This window comes from Pygocentrus nattereri, chromosome 25 (genome assembly GCF_015220715.1).
Source record: "Pygocentrus nattereri isolate fPygNat1 chromosome 25, fPygNat1.pri, whole genome shotgun sequence".
NCBI lineage: Eukaryota > Metazoa > Chordata > Actinopteri > Characiformes > Serrasalmidae > Pygocentrus > Pygocentrus nattereri.
In genome coordinates, this window is record NC_051235.1 from 7,718,372 (window position 1) to 7,746,203 (window position 27,832).

General features: G+C 42.2%; 1 protein-coding gene across 3 annotated transcripts; it reads right to left on the reverse strand.

The window, feature by feature from the left end:
• Positions 1-1,763: 1,763 nt before the first annotated feature.
• Positions 1,764-27,394, reverse strand: dzank1 (double zinc ribbon and ankyrin repeat domains 1). 3 transcript variants are annotated; one of them, XM_037534531.1, is made up of 21 exons: positions 27,226-27,394; positions 26,864-27,131; positions 25,871-26,021; positions 24,070-24,208; positions 23,256-23,307; positions 20,637-20,737; positions 18,888-18,970; positions 15,950-16,067; positions 15,505-15,618; positions 14,198-14,296; positions 13,977-14,099; positions 13,577-13,756; positions 13,210-13,447; positions 9,607-9,710; positions 8,714-8,797; positions 5,578-5,680; positions 5,151-5,236; positions 4,386-4,469; positions 4,069-4,196; positions 3,730-3,804; positions 1,764-2,431 (listed from the first exon to the last, which is right to left on the reverse strand). In XM_037534531.1, the coding sequence occupies exons 2-21, from the start codon at positions 26,970-26,972 to the stop codon at positions 2,260-2,262; spliced, it is 2,343 nt and encodes a 780-aa protein (XP_037390428.1). In that variant the 5' UTR covers positions 26,973-27,131; positions 27,226-27,394; the 3' UTR covers positions 1,764-2,259. The 3 variants fall into 3 exon arrangements, with proteins under 3 accessions (XP_037390428.1, XP_037390429.1, XP_037390427.1); XM_037534532.1 differs by having other exon boundaries at positions 14,204-14,296; positions 26,864-27,394; XM_037534530.1 differs by having other exon boundaries at positions 26,864-27,394.
• Between the last annotated feature and the right edge of the window lie 438 nt (positions 27,395-27,832).

The following is a 27,832-nucleotide window of genomic DNA, read 5'->3' on the forward strand; positions in this document are numbered from 1 at the left end:
GTCATTAAGAGGTTAAGATATAAGCGCTCGTTCAGGGTGGCTTAATGTGAAATGCTCCATTCGAGAGTAATTTCCATAGAATTGTTCAGTGGTGGTGATGAGAACCAGACGTCTGAAGACGTTTATTTCCAAAAGGCATCAAGTTAAAGATGACATTTCTTCAGCATTTTGAGGAAGACTGCTTTTTTTATTTCCACCTTAACACTCTCTTTTACAATTTGCCAATTTGCATAGCTTGTAAATTTTTTTTTTTTTTTTTTTTTTTTTTTTTTTAGCCAGCTTAGAGTATTTCAGTTCTTGTTTGGGGGATTTTAGCCCCTTCTACCTTGGAAAAGATTTCTAGTTCTGTGAGATTCTGGAGCCGTCTTCAGCTTGCACCTCTTGAGGTAGTTCATTGTGGATTTTGAGGTGTGTTTAGGATCATTATCCTAAACACACCTAGTTAATTAGTTATCCTAGTTAATTGAGTCCACTCTTCCCTCCACCAGTGAAATGTTCCCCATTCCACTGACTGCAACACAAGCCCAAAGCATGATCCCCCAAAGCACCTCCATGCAGTTAGAGAGGTGTTCCTTCATGAACTTCTACACTTTTTTTCCTCCAAACATAACTTTGACTATTGCAGCCAAAAAGGTCTGTTCTAACTTCATCAGTCCACTTATTTCAAGAATACATCAGGATTGCTTAGATGTTCCTTTGCAAACTTCTGAGGCTGAATTTTATGCTGAGGACGCAGGAAACTTCTTCTTCTTAGGGAATGTGTTGACTCACGCTTAGAAGGTCAACAGAACTTCCTTTGAAAGGGCTGTTTGAGACTATATCAGTAGCACAACAGTCATGGGCTGGAGGTTAGGGAATCAGCCTCGTGACCGGAAGGTCGCCGGTTCGATCCTCAGAGCCGACAGCACATGACTGAGGTGTCCTTGAGCAAGACACCTAACCCCCAGCTGCTCCCCGGGCGCTGTGGATTGGGCTGCCCACTGCTCCGGGCAAGTGTGCTCACTGCCCCCTAGTGTGTGTGTGCTCACTAGAGTGTACGTGGTGTTTCACTTCACGGATGGGTGGAATTTCCCAGTTGTGGGACTAATAAGGGCCACTTAAACTTAATTTAATTCTGAGGGATAAAGAGAGGCTGGCAAAAATGAATTAGGACAAATGCATGAAGTTTTAAAGTTTAATAAGTCTGTGATGTCCACATTTATTGCATGTCACTTCGGCATCTACTGTATATCAGAATCGTGTTACATATTAGTCCAACTGAACTTCATCTCCTCCATAGTATAAGGCTATGCTGACGGGTTGAGGTTGTATTGCCACCCCCCCAATATCCAGCAGGTATCTGGTCTCTTCCTTGCCGTGTGAATGAAAGGAATCTGATCTGAATTATAATTCAGATTAAATACGGACAAAAATAAAACGGGCTTGAAAGGCAAATCTAATATCAGAAATAGACTCTTTAAATCAGATTATTACCTTATGTAATCTCATTGTTTATAATGCAGTAATCTGATCTCAGAATTCATACACACTGACTACTTCATTCATGACGCCTTATCGCTTTATCAGCTCGACTAACCATGTAGGTGCACTTCGCAGTTCTACAGTTACAGATTGTAGTCCATCTGTTTCTCTGATACTCTGTTACCCTGTTCTTCAGTGCTCAGGACCCCCATGGACCCTCACAGAGCAGGTGGTGGATCATTTTCAGCGCTGCAGTGACACTGACGTAGTGGTGCTGTGTTAGTTTGTGTTGTGCTGGTCTGAGTGGATCAGACACGGCAGTTCTGCTGGAGTTTCTAAACGCCTCAGTGTCGCTGCTGGACTGAGAATAGTCCACCAACCAAAACTATCCAGACAACAGCGTCCTGTGACCCCGGATGGATTTAGAGAATGAAAAACTCGAGCAGCACTGCTGTGTCTGATCCACTCAGACCAGCACAACACACCACCACATCAGTGTCACTGCAGTGCTGAGAATAACCCACTACCCAAAAAATACCTGCTCTGTGGTGGTCCTGTGGGGTTCCTGACCACTGAAGAACAGCGTAACAAAGTACACAGAAACATATGGACTGCAGTGTAATGTTGGATCTGCAAAGTGCTCTTATACGGTCAGTGGAGCTGATAAAGTAGACAGTGAGTGTAAATACAAGTGGGTACAGAGCCTCAGTGTTTTCAGCCAATGCACAAATGCTAGCAATACCCCTGAGTCCGTAAGTCCAGTCAGATGTGAGGATTTCATTTGGCTGTGCAAACATGCTATGAGAACGTGTCGAGTCCAGAGGTGCTCCTGGCGTTGGAGAGGGTTTGGTTTAGGCCCCGCCCCCTGTGAGCTGTCAGCAGGGAGATCATTGAGTCGCAGCCTGTTAGTTCTGCTACGTCGTACGGCGTCTGACCCTCAGCGTTCAGCTTCCTCAAGCTCGCGTTGCACCTGTAAGCACATCAGGAGGCGGCAACATTCAGCAAGCTTTACCACAACGCTTGAGTCGCTCAGTGAGGGCAGCAGCTTCTAATGCAGCCTCTTTTTGCAGTTCCCCCACTGACCATTCCGCTGGCAACTTGGGTATTTCTAATAATTAGACCATATTTTCCCCTGAAACTGCTGGCTCCCTTTGCGTCGGGCTGCTAGTGAGCAACAAGGACCGATGCCAACTCCGTAAACCCTGGGAAGACAGTTTAGCCAGTTGCCCAAGTTCGATTGTAAGTTGGGGTGTAAAGTCCATCCTAAACCTTGTGTTGAGAGTAAAACTAGTGATGCAGAATTTCGGTTGCACCACAGACACTTATGGTACATCTTAGCTATTAGTGTGTAAAGAGATGGTAGATTTTGGGTAGTGTTGGGTATTCTGTGATGATGAGGTCGGCGTCACTCAACCTGAGCAATGATGGTGCAGCTCTTATTGCTCTGCACGCAGTTGGCTTGTGTGCTTGAACAGAGTCGCCCACCAGGTTGTGGACCCATCCTGCAGAAAAACATCACTTCCAGACGCAAAGTAGGACTCGAGGCTCTGGTTCTATCCTGCAGAACTGGTTGTCAACACCATCGGTCAAATTGACCAGGCTTTTTAACTGATATTTTTACAGCAGAACTTACACCGAGTGTAGCGTATGTGTAAATTCACAAGCCATGCTGAAACTGTTACTTGGTGCAACCGCTTAAATTCTAGTAGCCCGAAAATTTGAACGTAGGGCAGTTTATGTTCAGACTTGGCTACGATTAAACTTGTGTTCAGCTGGTGCAACTGGCCACTGATCATCATTCTCCAGTGAAGTCATCTCGAGGCTTGACTACTGCAACTCGCTCTTGGCTGGTATTCCCATGAAGGCCATCAAGCCTCTGTAACTCATCCAGAATGCGGCAGCACGGCTCGTCTTCAATCTGCCCAAGTGCAGCCACGTCACCCCACTGCTGGGCCCCTTCACTGGCTTCCTGGAGCTGCACGCATCAGATTTAAAACCCTAACGCTGGCCTACAAAGCCAAAAACGGACCAGCCCCTACCTACTTGATGGCAGTGGTGAAATCTCGAACTGTACCACGAGCCCTTCGAGCTTCGAGTACAGCTCGGCTTCACCCACCATCCTTCAAGGTGCACGGAAGACAAGCGTGAAGAATGTTCTCCGTAGAGGTTGGAAGCCACTGTGAGCCTGTTTTGGCTGATCGACTACATTTGGAAATTAATTGAACAGCTGTGTCTTTATTGTAGTGAAGTAGTCTCAGCGCCTCTCACCCAAGCAGGATCTCCGCACTTTGCAGGCCTTCGTTCCCCAGAGCTGCAGCCTCATGCAGGGCCGTGTTGTTCGACCTGCAACAAACACATTTAGACTTTTTTGATCGTTTGCCTGCATGTAAATGAAGACTGACCGCCACGTTTAAATGACTGCTTTGAAAAGAAAATAATATATTTGATCTAGGAGCACATCTAGATGTGGCTCAAGAAAAACTGATAAAAAAAAAACACATTTGTTTTAAATCGGCGCAAGGAAATTCAGATTCAACCCTGCAGTGTGAACACGGCTATATGCGCACAGTTAACGGAACATTTCTGACTGTAATGTTTGGGACTCACGGTCCAGACTGCTGGTCGACGTCCGCATCTTTCTGCACCAGGATGGGAATGATGTCATGATGCCTGTTAATCACTGCGGAAACCAGGACCGGGCGTCCATCGCTGCCTAGGCATGATGGGTCGGCACCCTGGGAACACAAAGACAGCTGTGTGATTCTTGACAACCTAATAATAATAATAATCAGGCAAAATTCGTGACAGGCTATAAAACCCCTGATCCATGCCTCTTAATAAAATTTGATGCAAGATTTCTCATTAAAAAATAAAAATGCTGTTTTTAATGTTTATGATTAACATTGTTATCGATGTTGTTTCACCTCATCCAATAGCTGCTGCACCACTGAAATTCGGCCCCGCCCCTCTGGCCCCACCTCCTTTAGCAGCAAGCTGGTTTTGGATTCCTATTGGAGGCAATAACCGTACAATAGCAATTCTGTTGCTCCAATTTTGAATTTTCCTTTTTCGTGTACCTAATCTCCTCAGAACTGATAACTGGACATTTTGAGTTGAAATGAAATAAATGAAGAACGGACTCTGTACAGTATTGTTATTAATACAAATAAAGAATATTATTATGAGCAGGTACCTGCGTAGCATCATTGTCCAAAGAAAAACATATAAACTACATTTGTTTTTCCATTTTTTCTATATTTTTTTTTCACCTTTTAAGCACGGCAGCTGTCCTTACATACATACGTACATATGTTGAAAGAAAATCTTTCTATTTCCATTTTTGTCATTTTTCAGTTCTTGGCATCATATGAAAATGCCTGTTTCTCTTTACATGTGTAAATTTTATGATGAATGGGCCAAAAGAAACGGCCCAAAACAACTTGGAAAAAATTCTGGTTCTTCTGGTTCCATTGACTTACATTAAACCTAAAGTGTGTGTGTGTGTGTGTGTGTGTGTGTGTGTGTGTGTGTGTGTGTATATATATATATATATATATATATATATATATAAAATTTCTTTATTTCTTACAGGTCCTTAATGTACAACAGATTTGGGACATATGTAAGAACCCATATCCTTCCATTGTATAAAAAACAAAAATCTGTGTGTGTGTGTGAAGAATACTGACCGGTGCTTGTTCTCCTATGGCTGAAACGCGGCTCTTTCTCTGGTTCTTAGCGCTTGTCCCTGGTGCTGCTGACCCATTCTCACTCACTGACCACAAACATACACCAGTCAGAAAACATCAAAGGAGATGTTGTGGTGATCTTTTAAGTGAAAACAAGTTAACACACCCCCTACAGGGAACAAACGGAAATCTGGCCTTTTTTCTGCAAAGTTTAGAGCATAATGTTTCATAGTGGAAAAGCTAAAACAGAAAATATGAAATATATAATGTGCCACAAATTGCATCCCCAATCTGTTAGACTGTGCAACTAAAACTGTGCATGATGTTGAATTAAAGTGTGTTCTCTGCAGATGATGTGTTCACATATTTTCACAGAGAATTCATTTGGCCAAACCCTTGCGTGCTGTGTGAGTGAGTGGATGTGTACTTAGACTGGTCAGGCCTGTTATTAAGCTGCTTCCGCCCTCCATAACAGCGCTGAGGTTGTGCATCTCTGACACAGATCCGTTCAGATGTCCGCCTGGAAGCGTCTGCTCATAGAAAACAGCACACATTACATATAACAGTCGCAGATGGATAGTTACTTACCCGGTTTAGCAGAATGTTGATGGACATGAGCTTCTCTGATCCATGCATTTACTCATTCATTCTTACCGCTCTGTAACTCGAGCCGCTCACTTTGGAGCTTTAGCGTCTCATTTTATGCTAAAGACAAACAGAAGAATAGCTTCAGTGTAGCTAATAAACAGCTAACATACTTCAGTTCCTATGCTGATAGTTGCTGGATGTACTAAGAAGTTCTGCAGTTCTAGATCAGGATCAGATGAGGCGGAGGTGGTTGGTCAGTGTAGTGGTTAACACCTTTGCCTTTCACACTGTAGACTGGGGTTCAATCCCCCACCAGGGCAAGCAACCTATACTATACCAATAAGGGTCCTTGGGCAAGACTCCTAACACCACCTTGGCCTACCTGTGTAAAATGATCAAAGTGTAAGTCGCTCTGGATAAGAGCGTCAGCTAAATGCCATAAATGTAAATGCTTGAACTAAACCTGATACATTTTTACTTTAGGCTACTTTCATTTCCACTTTAGTCAGTGTTTCAATTAAGTACTTTTAGTTAAGTACAGGTTTAGCCATGCTAACATTGCTAGCAACCAATGAAACATGCATTCCAGCTGGTTTACGCTTGTTTAACGCTGGTCTAGTGCTGGTCTGGTGCTTTTTTAGCTAGTCACCCAGTATGGTCATGCTGGTTGACCAGCATACCAGCATCCAAAACACAACATACACTGTTTTTTGCTGGTGATCATCAGTGTATTGTTGCGTCTTGGCAAAGAAAAGCGCTGTGCATGCGGGCAAATGCTCTTTTATTAAACAGGCAGTAAGGGAAAACCATCGCCTAGTCCTAATCAACACAGTGGGAGAGCGCTGAAGGTCACTTTTAACCATAGGATTCCTCTCTATGGTAGACGTTTAACTAACTAACCCCACAGCCCAGCACAGTAAAGCACATATAACACTAAAATGCATGTTAAACTGACACCCACTACTACAATAAATGTCTCTCCTACTGGCAGGCACCTCCCGAGAGCCTCTTTGCATGGCTGCTTTGCTCTTATGGCCGCGTGGCCGGTGGTAGACACCCACAGTATTAAATTCCATTGCTGCTGAGCAGCATACCAGCATTCAAAACACAACACGTGCTGGTTTTGCTGGTGACCAGTCATGCTGGTCTATGCTAGCAGGGTGGCAACTACTTGGCATGATCATTTGTGTTATGCAAATCAACTTCTCCTTGTTTCTTTCACTGGTAGCACTTTTGAGCAGTGATTAGTCTTTATTACAGATATAATAGCCTATTGTTTCAGTGCATTGTGGCTAACATATTAGCTAGTGACAGCAGAGGCGGTTTATGAGGAACTTGGCCTCTTCCTATTTCCCCCGTTATATCAAAAACAGGACTGCAAAATGCCAGTGTGCCTGTAAGTGAATGGGGTGCATGGAGCCAAAAACGAATAGTTTCTAATCACTCACCCAGAACTTTTCTTTAATTTTAGAAATTAGAAGTTAGTATTTAACTACAAAACAGAGGAAACCTACATTTTTTTTTCTTTTTTCTACAGCAAATGGGTTTTGGGCAGCAGGACGCTGGCATTACTGCTGATTGGTTTGCGAACGGAGCAGCTTATTGGCATCATGAACATACACGAAGCGTCGTTTTGAACTCCTTTAGCTCAAGTTTAAAAGCTAGTGTTTGAGAAACCCGGAAAACTTTAGAGTGCTAAAGAGAGCACTCATCTAATGACGACATCTGCAAATTTTCACATGCAGGACATTCAGCCATACCTAGCACTTTATTACCACTGGTGGATAGTAATGAATTAAACGTAATTGGTTACTGTACTCAAGTAGTTTTTTTTTTTTGTGTATCTGTATCTGTACTGAAGTTTTTCCATTTTTGGCGACTTTTTATTTTCACTCCGCTACATTTCAGAGTCTAATATCCGACTTTTTCCTCCTACATTTTGAGAAATCTGTCGTTCCTTTTGGTTTCTGTGTGTATAAAAATGTAACATGTCAAAACGAAAGAAGCGCAAAGCCAGAGCACCAATCAGGGCCCAGCGGTCACTTTGTTTAGAGCTGGTTTTGACCTGTTGGTCATACCGACCCAGTGCAGCACGCGGTTCAACATCAGCGCAGCAGCGTAAAACTTTGGGAGAGTCTGTTCAACATAAATGATGAACTAACCTAACTTTGTGTAAATAGAGCACAATATAGAAATATATCCACATATGCAGTCGAGACTGACGCGGCTTTTTTCTGAATTTCTACAAACACCATTTCATTTTATAGTAAATGAGTTTGGGCTGGTTTATGTTTATGAACAGACGCCTACAGATCAACATAGTAAAGGAGCTCATCTGTGATCCTGAGTTTAAAGCCAGTTTTAATTCAACTTAAACTTGGAACTAAGTTGTAAATAAATCTTAAACTGAAACTTTGCTTGTGTGTAAAAAGTGATTTCAGAGCCACTCGGTTCTCCCTGATGGAAACTGTTTACCTTCAGTGTTTTGTGCTTCTGATCATTTTAATAGATGTCAGCGTCACTAATTAATGACGTTGTATTAAAAGACTGGTTTACCAAGAGAGAAGCTGGAGGACTTTCACCTGAAATGAGTTCATGAAGCCAGTCTTGTTATAAAAATGATAACAGGACCAGATCAGAGCCAGAATTACTCTTTTAGTACTTTTACTTTATACTTAAGTACATTTGAAGGTAAATACTTTAGTACTTCTACTCAAATACTCAAACTTTCACTTGAGTAATATTTACCTTGGGTACTTTAACTCACTGACATGATTTGTGTACTTCGTCCACCACTGCTTATTACTGACACAATGCTGGTTTACATGCTGCATTACTTAGTAGTATAGTTGAAACGCTTTTTGGACATTTTAGTTTTCATGCGATTTAGTGAGTTTTTTTCATTTTTTGCTGTTCTTTTAGACACAATAGAGGTCAATCTGGCCTCAAACTCTAAAACGACTGTGGTCCTTTACCTTGGATCTCTGTGAAGCAGCTGAGATGAAGTTAACACGCAGGCTGACTTCATAACTGTCCTCCTCAATGACCGCAGAAATCAGCTGGAGAACAGAGAACCCAACATGAGCCGTGTTTTATACACAGAATGTTTCTTCACAGCATTTCTTCCCCCAAATGTCCACCCTTAAAGTTCATGTGGCTTCATACACCAAAAAGAATCAGATTTCATTTTTACACAACCATTTCCCAACATCGTTTTACCCCTTAGAAAGTGCCTTTAAGAAAGATATATGTAAATGAGCTCTGTTCTAATTGGCTACACTGTATTGCGCCTCATTCAAAAAGACATCTGTGCTGAAACTCTCCTCATAACTTCAGTGTTAATGCATACATTTTATAAGCATAAAAGTTTTGTTTTAAGCTGCATAATTTGTTGTGACAAGGCTGCGAGGCTTTGTCGCCCCCCTTTGGTGAAACTGGAAATTGCGCTAGATATACAGAATATGTGACTGTAAAGATTAAGATTAAGAGACCCTTATTAATCCCACAATGGGGAAATTTCACCTCCGCATTTAACCCATCCATGAAGTGAAACACCACATACACACTAGTGAGCACACACACACTAGGGGGCAGTGAGCACACTTGCAGCCCAATCCGCAGCGCCCGGGGAGCAGTTGGGGGTTAGGTGTCTTGCTCAAGGACACCTCAGTCATGTGCTGTCGGCTCTGGGGATCGAACCGGCGACCTTCCGGCCACGAGGCTGGTTCCCTAACCTCCAACCCATGACTGCCCCCAAATCTGTACTGATTGTGTACTGAGGTGAAAGAATGTGTGGTTTTAAATAATGGGGGGGGAAAAAAAAAAGAATATTCATCTATAATTTTAATAAAGCGTTAAGTTGTCTCACCCTTCCCATCCTGGGTTCTCCTATCAGGGCTCTGAACTCACTGTTGTTCTGCGTGTAGCTGCGCAGGTGAGCACAGATGTGATCCAGCTGCTTCCTCCAGAAGCCTGCAATCACACAAAGGCATACACAGTTATCGATATGAGAGACACAACCAGCCACACGGGAAAAGTGTAATATAGAAACTGCAGAATGTTGGATTCTTTGATCATTTACAAGGTTTTACTGCACAGAATTAAGAGGAGTAACACTTTGTTATAATAGTATAGCACTGTTGTGGGAAGAAAACCTTGCATCACCAAAATGGTAACTTTACCCATAAAATGGGTTTCAGTGGCCAAGCAGCAGCGCATAAGCCTAAGAAGAGCGATGCCAAGCGCTGGCTGGAGTGGTGTGATACGTTGATAGTATCTATTCAAGTCTTAATTCTAGCCGATATATCTAATATTTCTTATTTTGAGATGGTTGTGCACTTATTATAAGATTAGCGGATAGCACTGTTGCCTCACAGCAAGAAGGGCCTGGGTTCGATTCCCCGGCCGGGTAACCAGGGTCCTCTCTGTGTGGAGCTTGCATGTTAGACCCTGTGTCTTCGTGGGTTTCCTCCGGGTTCTCCGGTTTGCTCCCACAGTCCAAAGACATGCAGTCAGGCCAGTTGGACATGCTACATCGCCCCTAGGTGTGAGTGTGTGTGTGTGAGTGTGTATATCTGTCTGTCTGCCCTGCGATGGACTGGCGATCTGTCTGGGGTGCGTCCTGCATTCCGCCCGATGACAGTTGAGATGGGCTCCAGCACCCCCAGCGACCCTGAGAAAGAAGTGGCTTAGAAAGTGTGTGTGTGTGTGTGTGTGTGTGTGTGTGTGTGTTGGCAGATAATTTAGCTTGTTTTAAGAAATGTGCTTGAAACCAGCTAAATTATCTGCCAGTACAGTGAAATTTGACTTAATCAAAACCTAAAACAAGCAAAAAATGTTTGGAAGTAAGTTAAATAATCTGACTTGAGCTTACAACAATCTCAACAGCAGAAATCCTGGATATAGACTAGATTTAAGATACTGTTTTTTGCTGTGTAGTCACTGGAATACCGGCAATCAAAATCAAACATTTTTTTGTAGAAAAATATAAGTGTCCATCCCACACTGCAGTTATTTACCAGGCAAAACATATTTAATGTCTAAAATGTTCTCTGAGGAGCTACTAGGCTGGGAATTAGACAGGTAACAAAAATGTATACCCCACCAAACAGCATCATGCAAGCTGATCCAAATCCATACAAGTAGGAAAAAATACCTTCATGCTTCAGATTGGCTGTTACTTTTGCTTTTAGCTGTGAAACATGTTTTGTCCAGTTTTTACAACAGTATGTCCCACAGCGTCAGAAACCATAAAGCGAGTCTGTTTGAGATTACATAACAACTGGACACGGTGCTAATGGGTGCGTATAATCCCTATTGCTTACTACACTAACTTCATAGCTCTAGTGCAAAACTAAAGAACTTTGGACACCAAGCATGTTGTGGCTGATTTTTTGCTAAAATGTTCCTGTAGCCTCTTTAAACTCCTTGGGACCACCGGTGGTTCCAAAACGCACTTCGTCATGTTCTTCATAACGTTCATATTTCATAAGCTCCATTCAGAAGCTGGGCGTCGTGTGAGGCTGTAACTCTTCTCTCCAGTCTAATAGACGGTGATGTAATTTTAAACCCTTATAATGAAAGAAGCTGAACTCAGTTTGTTTTTCTACTGAAAGTCGACCCGTTTTTCCCCAAATCTGGGCTATAAACTATAAACAGACGTCGTCTCTTCAGTGATCTGCTCTGGAAACATGACTTTTATACAATAACACAAAGAGTGTCTGAGATTTTGGGCTTCAGCAGTAAATTGTAAGCATATAGTGATATGTGTAGATCATAAAACATGTTCTGTTAATTTGAGGGGCTTTCATAAAAAATAAAATAAATAAAAAATTTTTCCTGCAGTTACTGAATAATTTGCCTTATGATTAGGTCATGAAAATTCAGGCGGAAAAAACAAAATATATACTGAAGAATAAGAGGTACTAGCATGGGCTGGAGGTTGGGGAACTGGCCCTGTGACCGGAAGGTTGCTGGTTCAATCCCCAGAGCCAACAGTCCATGACTGAGGTGTCCTTGAGCAAGACACCTAACCCCCAACTGCTCCCCGGGCGCTGTGGATAGGGCTGCCCACCGCTCTGGGCAAGTGTGTTCACTGCCCCCGAGTGTGTGTATTCACTAGTGTGTATGTGGTGTTTCACTTCACGGATGGGTTAAATGCGGAGGTGAAATTTCCCCGTTTGTGGGATTAAAAAGTGTCTCTTAATCTCTTTAAAAACTGGTCCTGTGTGACATTTCTAAAGAGCCAGGTTCCTGGCCTCATGCTTACACAGTCAATAGAACATCTGAAGAGCACAATACTCTTGTTGACAACTTAAGGCATAAACTGGCTACATCTGAGCCGTGAGGATAACAGCACACATCCACCTCCAAGTTTGCTCAGCTTTATTGCGTTCATTTCAATATAAAGCAGCAGGGCTTGACCCATCTGGCCAATCTGTGTTCCAACACCAATGTTAGACCAACCAACATTAGTTCCATTACTTTCCAACAAAATCTTAACAGCAGTGTGAATAATTTCATTTAAATATTTTTACAGTGACAGACTTCACGTTTGATCCTAAGTACCACAAAACGGAGCTCCAATTCCACATTTCCAGGCATTACTTTAAAATGAACTGTTTTTCTACTAAAAGTCGACCCATTTTTCCACAAATCTGGGCTATAAACTATAAACAGATGGCATGTCTTCAGTGATCTGCTCTGTAAATATGGTTTTTATAAAAAAAGATACAAAGAACGTCTGACATTTTTGTCTTTCAGCAGTAAACTGTCAGCATATAGTGATTTGTGTAGATGATAAAACACATTTTCTGTTCATTTTTACAAAGAAATAAACAAATTTGCCTTCATATCATGCAGTTACTGAATAATTTGCCTTATGATTTGGTCATGTTAATTCAGATGGAAAGAACAAAATGTGCTCTGGAGAATAAGAGGTTAAATGAGGCCTAGTCCTCTGATCTCCAAGGACAGGAATATTGCATGGATGAATAAAGTTAAGTTTAAGTGATACTTTATTAGTCCCACAAACGGGGAAATTCCACCTCCGCATTTAACCCATCCGTGAAGTGAAACACCACATACACACTAGTGAATACACACACACTAGGGGGCAGTGAGCACACTTGCCCAGAGCGGTGGGCAGCCCTATCCATGGCACTCGGGGAGCAGTTGGGGGTTAGGTGTCTTGCTCAAGGACACCTCAGTCATGGACTGTCGGCTCTGGGGATCGAACCGGCAACCTTCTGGTCACAGGGCCAGTTCCCTAACCTCCAGCCCACGACTGCCCCCAGGAGCCCACGACTGCCCCCGGGAATGCAAGTTTGTCAGGGGAAAGCACGACCGCAGAATAATAGAGTAACTGAAAATCAGTATATTTAGTTTGCATTACTGATACTCTGCTGCTGTAGCACTGCTATATAGTACCTGTATTCTGAGCATTAGTGGGCTTGTTACTGTGCTGCTGTACCTCGTCCTGGGCTAATGGCTGTGAGGAGAGGCTTCCTGTCACTCATCTTCTCCTGCCTGCTAAGCTCCACCTCCCTCTGCTGGCCCCGCCTCTGCAGCTCTGTGCTGGAGGGGTAGAAGAGGCCTGTGGTCTGTGTTTGTGCATCCACACGCATGGCTGGGCTCACTGGTGACACATCCACTCCAGAGGATGGGGCACTGGTAGATACTGGCTGCCAGATAGCGCTTAGTGATGAAGCCTACAGAACAAGAAAATGGGTTTCTTGACAGTTTGATCTAAAAGTGGAATTTCTCTACATTTCTATGTTTAAGTAAGATAGGATTGTTATGACAACCTCAGAAATCAACTGAGTCATCAATAAGCTAACCTGTTCAGACTCTGGTGGATGCCAGACTCTGGCGCCCTCTGGTGGATGCAAATGGTTGGTGCGGGTGGACAATCGGGGTGGACCCTCCAGAAACACACCACAGGTTCCACAGTAATTAGAGTAAGGGTGGCTGCTCGCTCCACATTGAGAACAGGTCAGAGAACTGACCGCATGACCAGGCTAGGATGGACAGATACGCATACAGACCACATAAACCAGAAGATATTTTATCCCTAAATATATGTAAAATACTGAATACAAAAAAAAAGGTTGATGTATTTAAATTTACACTCAAAAAAAAAGAACACAAGTTACTTTTAAATCAGTTTTCTTTGATTTCACTCGAGATCTGGACCTCAGAGCCTTGTGTATTGCAGCTGGCCATGAGGCACTCTCTCACCTTGGCTCCACACCAGTCACAGAATCGAGCATCCGAGTGATTCACTCTATTACATTTAGAGCAGGACACCATCTTTCCCTCCGAGCAGGGCAGAGGAGGAGCTCGCTGACCACTCAAAACAGGCTACAAAACGGAGGAATACACACAGTCACAAATGAAAATCTGTAGATGTTATACTTGCATATTCTGGTTGGTTACAGCAGCTGTATGACTGTCCATACTCTTACGCTGTCAGCCTGAGGTAGTCTGGTCTCACAAGTCACACAGTGGGTGATGTGGGCGGGATTTCCTGTTCCACATGAGTGGCAGACCACTTTGTCCTAAAGGAGAAGACAATCGATTGAAGTATATAGAGAAAAACTTTTGTACATTTTAAAAAAATATATGGTATGGCCAAAAGTATGTGGACAACCCTCCTAATTATTGAGTTCAGGTGTTTCAGCTACACCCAGGTGTATAAAATCAAGCACAGTCTCCATAGAAAAATACTAGTAATAGAGCTCAGTGACTGTAAACATTTCTGCCCAGCTAGGTCTGCCCTGGTCAAGTGTAAGTGCTACTGTTGTGAAATGGAAGCATCTATGAACAACAACAGCTCAGCCACAAAGAATTGTGCATTAGGAGCTTCATGAAATGGGTTTCCATGGCTGAGCAGCGTCACACAAGCCTAAGATCAAAATGCACAATGTCAAGTGTTGGCTGGAGTGATGTAAAGCACACTTCCACTGGACCCTGGAGCAGTGAAAACGTTCTCTGGAGTGATAAATCACACTTCACTATCTGGCAGTTGATGAATCTGGGTTTGGTGGATGCCAGGATAACACTACCTATTGGAACATAAAGTGCCAACAGTAAAGTTTGGAGGAGGAGGGATAAAGGGCTGGGGTGGTTATTAGGGTTTGGGCCCCTTAGTTGAAGTGAAGGGTGATGTTAATGGTACAGCATACAAAGACGTTTTAGGCCATTAAATGCTTCCAACTTTGTGGCAACAGTTTGGGAAAGATTCTTTCCTTTTTCCAGCATGACTGAGCCCCTGTGCACAAACAAAGCTCCATAAAGACCGTTTGACAAGTTTGGTGTGGAGGAGCTCCAGTGGCCCTCACAGAGCCCTGACCCTACACGCACTGACCATCTTTGGGATGAACTGGAACATCGAGTGTGAGCCAGGCCTCCTCGTCCAACATCAGTGACTGACCACACAAATGCTCTTTTGACTGAACAGTCACAGATTCCCACAGATGCAGAGAAATGAAGGCTGTTATAGCTGCAAATGGATAAAGATGGGGCAACTCCATATGAATGCCCATTGTTTTTGAATGGAAAGTCCAAAAAGCTCATACAGGTCAGGTGTCCACATTCTTTTGGCCATTTAGTGTACGATTGCTCACAAACTGCTCACCATCAAGTTTACTCTGACAAACTGGAGGGTGAATGTATGTAGATAAAGACATAAATCAGTGGCGTATACAAACTCTGGGGCATCTCTATATATATGCATATTATTTACTGTGTGTACAGTCATAAATACCTTAAGCCTCAGGCTGGCCTGTGGTTGGAGCTGTGGAGCCAGTGGCGCTTCACACACCACACATGAGGACGTGTTTGCTGGGACCCTGCTTTTGCACTGCACACACAGGACCATCTGACATGACACACATACACAAACCATTAGTAACCACTAAATGACCCATCATGACATTGTCCATATTTCAACCCAAGTTGAAAAAAATAGCCTGTTTTAAATTGGGCATGGTTGTGATGTCACAAGTATGAATACATTTATCCATACAGTTAGCTGTAACCCACCCATGTTGAAGTGATAGGGAGTGTTGTTACTGCATCCTAAATGCTTTTGAAGGAGGCACAAAACATAATAAACGGCCCATAATTCTCAGGGGTTTGTAAAGGGGTTTATTCATATGAAAGTGAATCATAATAATTATTGGCACATTTTGGCATGATGTTGTAGTTACCTGTCCCCCCTCAGTAGGAGGCAGCCTTTGTCCTGGGATGGGAGGTACCGGAGCTCCACAATGCAGGCAGAACCGGGCGAAGGGGTCTGAGGGGCGATGACTCAAACACTTAGAGCACCTGCACCCCAAAAAATTAAAATCCACCATCAGAATCATCAGAACCGATTGTCCCACTTTGTGTTTCACACAGAAGCATTTATACCAAAAAAATAAACTGCATAAATAAAATGGCAAAAAGAAATAAATACATCAATCTGAATGTAGCGATTCAACTGCATTCATTTTGGATCGTCAGAGTTGTTTATAATTGATTATTATCTTCTTCTTCTTCTTCTTCCGGCTGCTCCCTTTAGGGGTCGCCACAGCGGATCATCTGCCTCCATCTTGCCCTATCCACTGCCTCCTCTACTTTCACACCAACCATGCAAAGCACTCCAGCGGGTAGTAAAAATGGTGCAGAGCATCACAGGCACCGATTTACCCACCATCGAGGACATATACCACAAACGCTGCATGGGCAGGGCAAGAAACATCATCAAAGATGTTACCCACCCAAATCATAGACTTTTCAGCCTCTTACCATCTGGCAGGCGTTACAGGAGCCTCCGCTCCCGCACCAGCAGGCTTAGGAAAAGCTTTTTTCCTGAGGCGGTTATCCTGACGAACGCTACACAGTCACTTTAAAAAACTGCACTTCCTACACCTTCAGCACTGATGATATACTTCATTCATACAACTTTCATTTGTATTGCTGCTCCCTGTACAGTATCTATTACATCTACATGTCTATATTTGTATACGTATGTGTATATAATAACCTACAATCATATTACTGCATATCTCACTTTATGTATATATGTATATTATATACTATATATTCAATATGTACATTCCTGTATATAAACTTAATACACAGATATATAGATACATATAACACTGCATAGATAACACTGTATATTTTATATTGTATGTTTCATATTTTATATTACATATTACATATTTCACATTTCATTTGTACACACATGTATATAACAGTTATTTATGCACTGGTCACTGTTACCACCGCACTTTATGTAAATAATGTTATATATTGCACTTCTGGTTAGATGCTAACTACATTTCATTGGCCCTGTACTTGTACTCTGCACAATGACAATAAAGTTGAATCTAATCTAATCTAATCTAATAGCAGGACGCACTACTGTCTTGTAAACCTTCCCTTTCACTTTTTCACCTTTGCTGTTATCCTTCTGTCGCACATCAGCCCTGACATCCGTCTCCACCCACTCCATCCTGCCTGCACCCTCTTCTTCACCTCTTTTCTACACTGTCCATTGCTCTGGATGGTTGAACCAAGATATTTGAAGTCGTCCACCTTTATGACCTCTACTCATTGCATCTTCTCCTTTCCACCTGCCTCCCTCTCATTCACACACATGTATTCCGTCTTGTCTCTACTGACCTTCATTCCTCTCCTCTCCAGTGCAAACCTCCACCTCTCCAGATTCTTTATAATTGATTATTATAGTTTTATTAATTTACAGAGTTATCTTTCTAAATGATCAGATCAAATGATATTCTCTACAGTGGTGGTGATAGGAACCAGGGGTCACAATGTCCACGAAACAAACATAGCCATTGTATTTACTGTCCAAACTGACCAGCAATTCTACAACATGTATCTGAAAATGTTGTTTAGATGTTTAGCCCTCAGACTGCAAACGGTAGGTCACTTCCATCCTTCATAACTTCAGAACGGTTATTGAGCTGTAACGTCAGCATCAGTGAGTAATTCAGCTCTGAAAATCACCTAAAATCCTGATATTATTGCTCTGCTGTTTGGCCTTCATATTCCAACAAAGGGTTAGAATAGTGACATGATTCATTCATCAGGTCACTCATCAGACTCTGCCTGACCACCCAGAGTGATTTCATCCACCTGTGACCGTCCATCAGGCAGAGATCCAGCTCCAAAATCACCCAAACCCCACTCACTACTGTTATATTACATCTCTGCTTTTAGCCTTCTGATTATAAACAAAGGGCTTTCACTTTACATTGATTTTGTGTATTAAAAATATATGATATTAAATATTCAACGCAATTAATAATGAAAAATAAAGCCTGTCTTGCTGTGTGTCAGAGTTTTAGCACTCAGCATGAATCCAAGTGGACAGAAAATCAATAAAAGACATGCTAATTGTCATTTTTACTCATAATAACCAACAGAATGAATCACCATCAAGACTGAGGCACTTTCAGCTCACAGACACTCCAGACTACCGATTTCTGAAAAGATAACTACAACTGCACTTGTTTTCAAGCTCTCTGTAATTAAAAACATCCAAAATGTGGCAGGCGCTGGGTACATTTTGATCGGAAATGACCCAAATTCATAAAGATATCATATTTCTCTTAGCATTTACATGTCAAACAATGGCTTATCTGAGTAGCCCAGGGTCTCCCAGGGTGTGACTGTCAAACATAAATACTTTATCATTGCAATTGTAACTGTAATTGACCCAAAATACCAAAAACCTTCCCTGAAATTTTAGGTTTCTAAGGCTTAGGGATCACTTTGCCTTACAGTGCCCTGCATGTGCCTCTCAGCCATGAATGGAATAAATAAAATCTATATAACCTTCAGCCCTGCCCTTGAAATGCACACAGATGAGGGTCTACAGTCTATCAGGCATCATGCTGCATATTCCTAACCATATGCATATAATATCCATCTGTGTGGGAGCTTTCGGAGCCATGAAACCCTTCAGACGTCTGGTTCCTACCGTTGTGAACAATTCGGACTCTGTAGTTTCTCTAGAACAGAGCTTTTCACATCAAACCACCCTGAATGACTCTGTTTACGTCTCAGGGGGTGAGACGTGCTAAACATTGGGGAAAAAAGATGAATTTCTCCTTTAAGACTCTCCTTTCTCACCTTAGGAAATCTGTTTCTCTCTGGATGCGAGACGTCTGTGTACTGGTCAGGCTTTTGAACACGCTCTCCACAGTGGATGGACTCTGAAAAGGGAAACCGCTGAATGCGCATCATACAAGTACATTACAAAACTCTCAGCTCTGTTAAGATTAAAGGCCCATTTTCTACTTTTTTATCCACTTATTACCAAAAAGACCATGTATGTGTATGAGCTGTACTGTATGAGCCTTTTATATCCTTCAGAATTTGCCTTTAAGACTGATATATCGCTGCTGTCGGAACAAAACCTTGTATCTCCATTTTTGTCGTTTTTCAGCTTTTGACATGATTGGAAAACGCCTGTTGTCTTTTACATTGTGTGTAAATTTCGGGGCAAAGGGACCAACAGAAACGGCTCAAAATGACCTGGAAAAAGTTCTGGTTCCATTGACTTACATTAAAAGTAAAGTATGCTTTTCCCTTCTCCTGTAAAGTTACCAATTTGGAGATACGAGGTTTTTTTTCCCGACAACAGCGATATGTAAATGACCTCTGTTATGATTGGCTGCCCTATTGTCTGCCTCAATTTGTGAAATTTCTTTTGGGATCCATAAAGTGTCTGTCTGTCTGTCTGTCTGTCTGTCTGTCTGTCTGTCTGTCTGTCTGTCTGTCTTAAAGCAGTCTAGGCTGAAACACTGTGTGAGGGGGCGGAGCTAAACTGCTATAGGTGAATATAAGTAAATGTATTGTTTGTTGTTGTTAAAACAGGCTGGATATGGACTGCAGTGTAAACGGTATGTTTTAAAACCTTGACCTCTTATTCTCCAGGGTATATTTTGGTTTGTCCAGCTGAATTTACATAACCATTTTAAGGCAAATTACTTTTTATTTTATTTATTTATTTTTTTAAAAAGCTCTCCTCAGATTAACAGAACGTGTATTTATGATCTACACATATCACTATACGCTTACAATTTACTGCTGAAAGCCCAAAATCTCCGACGCTCTTTGTGTTATTTTATAAAAGTAATATTTACAGAGCAGATCACTGAAGAGACGCCGTCTGTTTATAGTTTAGAGCCCAGATTTGGGGAAAAACGCTCGACTTTCAGTAGAAAAACAAAGTTCAGCTTCTTTTATTATAAGGGTTTAAAATGACATCACTGTCTATTAGACGGGAGAGAAAAGCTACAGCCTCGCACGACGCCCAGCTTCTGAATGGAGCTTCTGAAATATAAACATTATGAAGAACATGACAAAGTGCGTTTTGGAACCACCGGTGGTCCCAAGGAGTTTAAGAGGCTGCCAATGTTTACATTTGACATCAAACTCTTGCTTCAAGCAAGGGAGGAAACTTTAGTTTTCTCTGTTATGGGCTCTTTAACACAGTGAAAAAATAAGAAGAAGTTATTTATATTAAAACAGTAGTTGATCTTAGCTGGTTAGAAGAACGCCCCCTAGCCATCGCATGGGTTTTATCACCACTCCAGATTTAATTGAATACTTAATAAGCATTGATTAGACACCAGGTATTGGATGACGATTACAGTGCCCATTTTCCTTGAGGAACTGTTTGGAAATGGTAACACAAACAAACTGACATATGTTAAATCACTACGGTGTAAGTATTATTAGTAGTATTAGTATTTCTCAGCACTTAATACAAGTTAAGATTAACAGCGTTTTAAGCCTCTGCGACATGATTAGATTGTGACTCGCTCTGGATATGAGCCAAATATCATAAAAGTAAATATCAGTGTGGACCCTCACCTGTGTGTGTTTCGAAGGCAGGGCTGCAGGTGCGGTGTGTAAGCGCTGGGCCAGAAAGCGAGGGCCTTTTCGAGCACGCCGGGGTCCAGTGTGGGAGATATCTAGCAAACCAAACACATTCACACACACAAACACACTCATCAGAAATGGGAGACAAAACTCTCACACACACACATTTTCTAAGCCGCTTCTCCCTCAGGGTCGCGGGGGGTGCTGGAGCCTATCTCAGCAGTCACTAGGAGGAAGGCAGGACACACCCTGTGCAGGTTGCAGAGACAAAACTCTTCAAACTGAATTAATTGACTTGAAGTGACTTTTTTAATCCTGCCTCCACATTTAACCCATCCGTGAAGTGAAACACCACATTCAGACTAGTGAATACTAGGGGGCAGTGAGCACACTTGCCCAGAGCGGTGGGCAGCCCTATCCACGGCGCAGCTGGGGGTTAGGTGTCTTGCTCAAGGACACCTCAGTCATGGACTGTCGGCTCTGGGGATCGTACCAGCGACCTTCCAGTCACAGGGCCAGTTCCCTAACCTCCAGCCCATGCTAGTACCATGCTTTCTGGCCAATAACTGAATAATAACTGAATCTGAGGAAACAGCTGACGGTCTAAATAGTTACTTTCTTCTATTACTGTTTTAAGTTGAATTTATTGTTATCAGCTCTTAGTAAACCTAAAACTGAGGCTTATATGTGGTGTCTGCTAGCGAGTTAACTTTGCTAATGTAACTTAATGATCAAGGTGAGCTAACGGGTTAGCTTAGACAGCCATTAGATATCTGTCATGTCATTGGCAGTTTAAGGGCAGTCTGGCCACTTCCTAGTTCTTCTATTCTATCAAAAGCATGACGGCAAAACAGATAAAACTGAAAAATAAACATGTTTCTAGCCCTTTATGTGGGAACTACCTTTAATTACGGAAAGTAAAAGAACACACTGCACTAAAAAATCAAAGAAAAATTACAAGTGTATTTTGGTTTTACTACAGCAAACATGTTTTGGGTTGTAGGATACTAGCATTACTGCTACTGAGTGCTGACTGCTTAGCACTACTGCTACTGAGTGCTGACTGCTTAGCTTTATGGCTACTGAGTGCTGACTGCTTAGCTTTACTGCTACTGAGTGCTGATTGGTTGGCACTGCTGCTACTGAGTGCTGATTGGTTAGCACTGCTGCTACTGAGTACTGACTGCTTAGCTTTACTGCTACTGTGTGCTGATTGGTTGGCACTGCTGCTACTGAGCGCTATCTGCTTAGCTTTACGGCTACTGAGTGGTGACTGCTTAGCTTTACTGTTACTGAGTGCTGATTGGTTGGCATTACTGCTACTGAGTGCTGATTGGTTAGCACTGCTGCTACTGAGTGCTGACTGCTTAGCATTACTGCTACTGAGTGCTGACTCTTAGCACTGCTGCTACTGAGTGCTGACGGCTTAGCACTACCGCTACTGAGTGCTGACTGCTTAGCATTACTGCTACTGAGTGCTGATTGGTTAGCTCTGCTGCTATTGAGTGCTGACTGCTTAGGTTTATGGCTAATGAGTGCTGACTGCTTAGCTTTACTGCTACTGAGTGCTGATTGGTTGGCACTGCTGCTACTGAGTGCTGATTGGTTAGCACTGCTGCTACTGAGTGCTGACCGCTTAGCTTTACTGCTACTGTGTGCTGATTGGTTGGCACTGCTGCTACTGAGTGCTATCTGCTTAGCTTTACGGCTACTGAGTGGTGACTGCTTAGCTTTACTGTTACTGAGTGCTGATTGGTTGGCATTACTGCTACTGAGTGCTGATTGGTTAGCACTGCTGCTACTGAGTGCTGATTGGTTAGCACTGCTGCTACTGAGTGCTGACTGCTTAGCATTACTGCTACTGAGTGCTGACTCTTAGCACTGCTGCTACTGAGTGCTGACTGCTTAGCACTACCGCTACTGAGTGCTGACTGCTTAGCATTACCGCTACTGAGTGCTGACTGCTTAGCACTACCGCTACTGAGTGCTGACTGCTTAGCATTACTGCTACTGAGTGCTGATTGGTTAGCTCTGCTGCTACTGAGTGCTGATTGGTTAGCCTTACTGCTACTAAGTGCTGACTGGTTAAAGTTGCTGCTACTGAGCACTCTTTGTTTTGGACCTGCTCAGGAGCGCCCTCTGGTGTCTGACAAAACCAAAAGACATTACTGAATGGCGATTCTCCTCTCTAGAAATTCTCTGACTGCGCGTCATTCTATGGTCAGCGTCAGTGTTTTCTTGCCACAAGGTAAACTAACATGTTCCAAACCTGGTACACTTTGTCCAGTGTTGAGTGTCACTGGACTGTCTGTCATGCAAGGTCATTGAAACAGAGACATTATAAAGGAGGAGGGTGTCCAGTGGATCCCATAGAGAAAAACATCTTAGCTCCTAATGTGGATGCCAACAACAGAACGACAACTTGAGAGATCTAACAGCCTTTATCTTCTTTCTGTAAGTAAAGCTTAAGTAAACTGAAGTAAAACTTAAGTATTTTTTCAATAAATATCTTATTGTTTGTTACTATTACTTGAGCCATTTCTTTAAAAAAAAACAGTGCTCTTACCACTTCTGCCTAACTGTAACTAAATATTTCAGGACCAATCGTACCTAAATGTTTCCCAGACGCATCTCCACCACCACTCAGAAAGGCACTGCTCTCCTGTGAACATGAAATGCAAGGCAAGGTAAGCATACTGGTATATTGGTATTGATAGGTATCAGCATCAGGCTAATCTTAACAACACAGCACAAAAGTGGATGCACTTCTTTTTACAAGCACATTGACATAATCAGCCATTCCTTTTTCCATTTCAAGACATATTACACTGATTATTTCTCTAAAATAATATTTAAAGGCTGTATTATTGCAGCATATGAAATACTAGCTTTTGTATTCTTTATTTTGTGGACAGAAGCATCTCATACGCTGCAATAATACAACGTTCAAATGTTATTTTAGGAAAATAATCACACTACACAGTCACTAAAGGAATGAAGAAGTTTCATATTTTATTCTTTGCAGCGGTGATAATTCTAACAATATAAAGAGCTGTCAGCAGGGGGAGCTGTGCACTCAAACACCTACAAGTGCAGCCACTGGAACGCGAGACTTTAAACGCTGTCTTTTTATTGGCTGCCTACTGAAACATCTGCATGAATTAGAGTGGGCTACATGCAAATTATATGTAAATTAGGTACTGGTAGGATCGCGCTTGATTTCACGCACTAGATTTGGTCCATCATTTCAGCTCTGCTCGTTTCCATGTCGTACATAGAGCTTCAGGAATCAAATGCAGTGCAGTGGTGATATATTTCTTATTGTAATTATTATTGAAATAAGAAGTAAATCATTATTTATACTTGATCTTGTCAATGGTTTTCTATTGCTTTAAAGTAAGTGATAATAGGATGTAAAACATACGCGTTTGGAGTCACACAGCCCTGTGTTCTTGAGGGCATAATCCAGCTCATCCTGGTTTTCCTCTGAATGTTCTTGCAGCTCAGAGGGAATAAGCTCCACGAGGAAGACTTTAGTGACCACCGCACTCTGACGGCCATCGCTGTAACGGGAGAGAGGCGTCTGTCTTTCATTCTGATGCTCAAACAACAAATAAAACACTTACAAATCACTGAATTTCAGAACAAATCAATTCATTTCAGAGCAACTAACCGTTACTGTATAGCTTCCATATCAGGGATAACCATGAACTGAATGTACTATGTAAGTTCACACTAAGGTGATCACTGAAGCCTTCTAAAAACTCCATGTAACCATAAGTCTGCTTTTTCCAACTAGCCATAGGATTTCAGTCTGAACTTCACACTTTATTCTGTATACTTCAGCCTGGACTGTTTATAATGAGGAACTGAGAGCAGCCAATCAGAACAAAGAACATAGACATATTTATTTTACAGCTACACTGACAGAACCAGTAAACCAGGACAGCTGTAGTGAGTAGTATGGCCAAAAAGTTAAATTGTGGTATCATTAAAATTTCTGGCAGTTTTGGCATGAATTATAATCTGCATATGTTTTCAAAGTAAACCATTTCAGATGCTTAAGTAAACCTATTTTTGGAGATCTTGTAGTGGCTTATAAAACTGGCCCTTCCCTTCACTCTATAATAAGAACCATTTTAACCACCAAACTAATCCTGAAATATCATTGTGTAAAACAATAAAAATAAAACTAAAGAATATATACGGTACACGTATCAACTCACATCAGTACTGCTTTCTAACACTAGCCCTACAGGCCTGGCTAAAGGTTGTTTCTGCAACAATTTCTACAAGGTCTAATTCTGCACCTTTCGTTTGAATTTTCCATTCCACCTTAAATGGAGCAGCAGTTACATGCTGCCTTTATGCACCTGGAACAGGAATTTCAAATAAGAAGCCAAATTCCATGCAAAAATGATTCATGACTGTTTTTGGTACATAAACCTACACGAATGAGAGAAGTGGACTCACACTGGAAAAAATATACATAAGACAAATATACAATATTGGCTATATTGTCAATATTGGCTATAAATATAGACTTTAGTCATTAAGAGTGATTTAATATGAAACGGCTTGTTGTAGAGAAAGTTACAGATTCCGCTTTCTTTACAGTGGTGATGACAGGAACCAGGGGGTTGTCATGTCTACAGCACAAATACACACACACACACACGCACACACACACACACACATATATATAAAAAAAATAAAGATAAAATAAAAGTAAAAAAAATAAAGAAATAAAAAATAAAATTTTATTTACTCCCCAAAATCACCAGTGGACCTACACGTCCTTTGAGTTTTCATATCTAATACAGGTAACGGTAAAATAGTCCTAAACCTGGAAATAAATGTTTTACTGGGGACTATTGCTTTAGAACATGCCTGCATCAATCTATCTGTCATCAACATATTCTAAAAATATACGTTTTAAGCCAAAAGCTTATTGTAAAACAACGTCTCGGACATCAGGCAGTTATTCATAACCATTTCATACAATACTTCCTATGGGATAGCTTTTGGAGGAGTTTTACAGTTGGTCGTCTGGTTCCTATCACCATCACTGTGAGCAATTCTGACTCAGCAAGCTTATCTAGAACAGTGTGCATCACACCAAACTACTCTGGGTGACTTTCTCTACATCTTAATGATTTAATTATGCAGACATTTTAAACAACTGGTGGAATTTGCCTTTAATTTTGTGCCATTTGCTGAAGTACCTGGTGACCGCCACTGCTCTCACTGACACTTTGCCACTGGGTAATCGAATGGGCTCGCTGTAGGTCAGGGTGTCGTTCCCAAACCCTGGCCTTCTCAGCACCTCTGGCTTACTGCCGTCCAGCGTGTAGAAGATCGTCACATCAGGTGTGTCTGAAATGAGATGAGTCCTTTGTTATGATGCACAACAATGCTCCACCCTGTACGCCTACAACTGCATCAACTCCAACACCATCAGGACATGTTGAGTGACCACAGATCTCATCTGGTCACTCAACATGTTGCAACCTCTTCAAAAATGCTGTCTTTTTTTTTCCACAGCGGGGAGCATCCTGACCAGCTGCTTTACAGATTAATGATCAGGACCCACACAAGACCACCACGGAGCAAGTATTATTTGGGTGGTGCTGCTGGAGTTTTTAAACACCTCAATGTCACTGCTGGACTGAGAATAGTCCAGCAACCAAAGCGTCCTGTGAGCAGCGTCCTGTGACCACTGATGAAGGACTAGAGGATGACCAACACGAACGGTGCAGCAGCAGATGGGCTACTGCCTCTGACTTTACATCTACAAGGTGGACCAATAAGGTAGGAGTGTCTAGTAAAGTGAGTGGACGGTGAGTGGAAAACTCCAGCAGCACTGCTGCGTCTGATCCACTCATACCAGCGCAACACACACTAATGCACCACCACTTTGGCGTTACTGCAGTGCTAAGAATGACCCACCACCCAAATAGTACCTGCTCTGTGGGGGTCCTGAGGTGGTCCTGACCACTGAAGAACAGGGTGAAAAGGAGGCTAACAGTATGAATGCTTCTGTGTCTATAGTTGATTCTGTATCTAGAGTTGATTGTACTGTCTATTTATTGTTTGAGTACACATACAGTCTGTCCTCCAACTTATTCATGTGCACTCATGTCCACGTTGATATGTATATGTACTATAATGACAATAACAATGAATAGAACTGAAAGCAACAGTGAACTTGCACCCACCTGATTTGATCTCAACAGGCGTGTTGGTGTCTATCTCATGCTTGGCTTTCCCAGGAGGAGGCACACGAATAGGAATGATGAATGGGGCCACAATGGAGCCTGCGGTCATCGTCGGAGATCAGATCTGGACCTGGACTCCAAATACAGTCCTTTCTTTTGTGACCACTGGTGATTAGTGCAACAGTCAAATGAACTTGGCCACTTTGTCATAAAAGCCGGACAAAGAGAGTGAAAAAATAAAGCAGCTGGTCACCTGAACGCCTCGAGCCTAGAGCAGGAGATCAGGAGATAAGAACATCAATGAACACCACAGATCAGACGCAGCCAAGCCAAGCCTAAACCAAGGCACAGACGGCAGCCACCTGGGTTTAAACGCATAGAAACGGTGTTGAGGCTGCTGCAAACTGTAGAACGATACACAACGAACGATGAATCTGATTAGATCAGTAATTCCCACACAGAACAGCAGATACGCAGATATTTAGCGTTATTATCTACGTCAGATGCACGTCCACCTCTGCACGCTGGGCGACACCGTATCCAGCGACGCCGCGACGATAAACTCGACCGCAGAGCAAAGCACGCCGCTATTGGCCAATCGCGTAGCCCTTAGCAACCGTCTGAGCCAATGGCAAACGGTCTTAGTGTACGTCAGGCACACGGTTGTAAAAGCAGAACGAGGCTGGTTTAAATTATTCATAATAATTATCACAATAATAATTGATCACATTCTTAAAAACCTTTTTTTGCTGTTTTATTGATCTAAAATGAATTACAATCAAAAGTTGAAATATTCACGGCATGTATGTAGCGTCTTTTAATTTAACTGTGTTCAATACATATTTGCATGTTACTAAATTTACAGCACTTTTTTCATTTACAATCATATAATTAATCGTTATACAAGAACTATGCATGTTTTTTTGTTTTTTTTTAAAAAAAGCAGGTTGCCACATTTGGACACAGTAT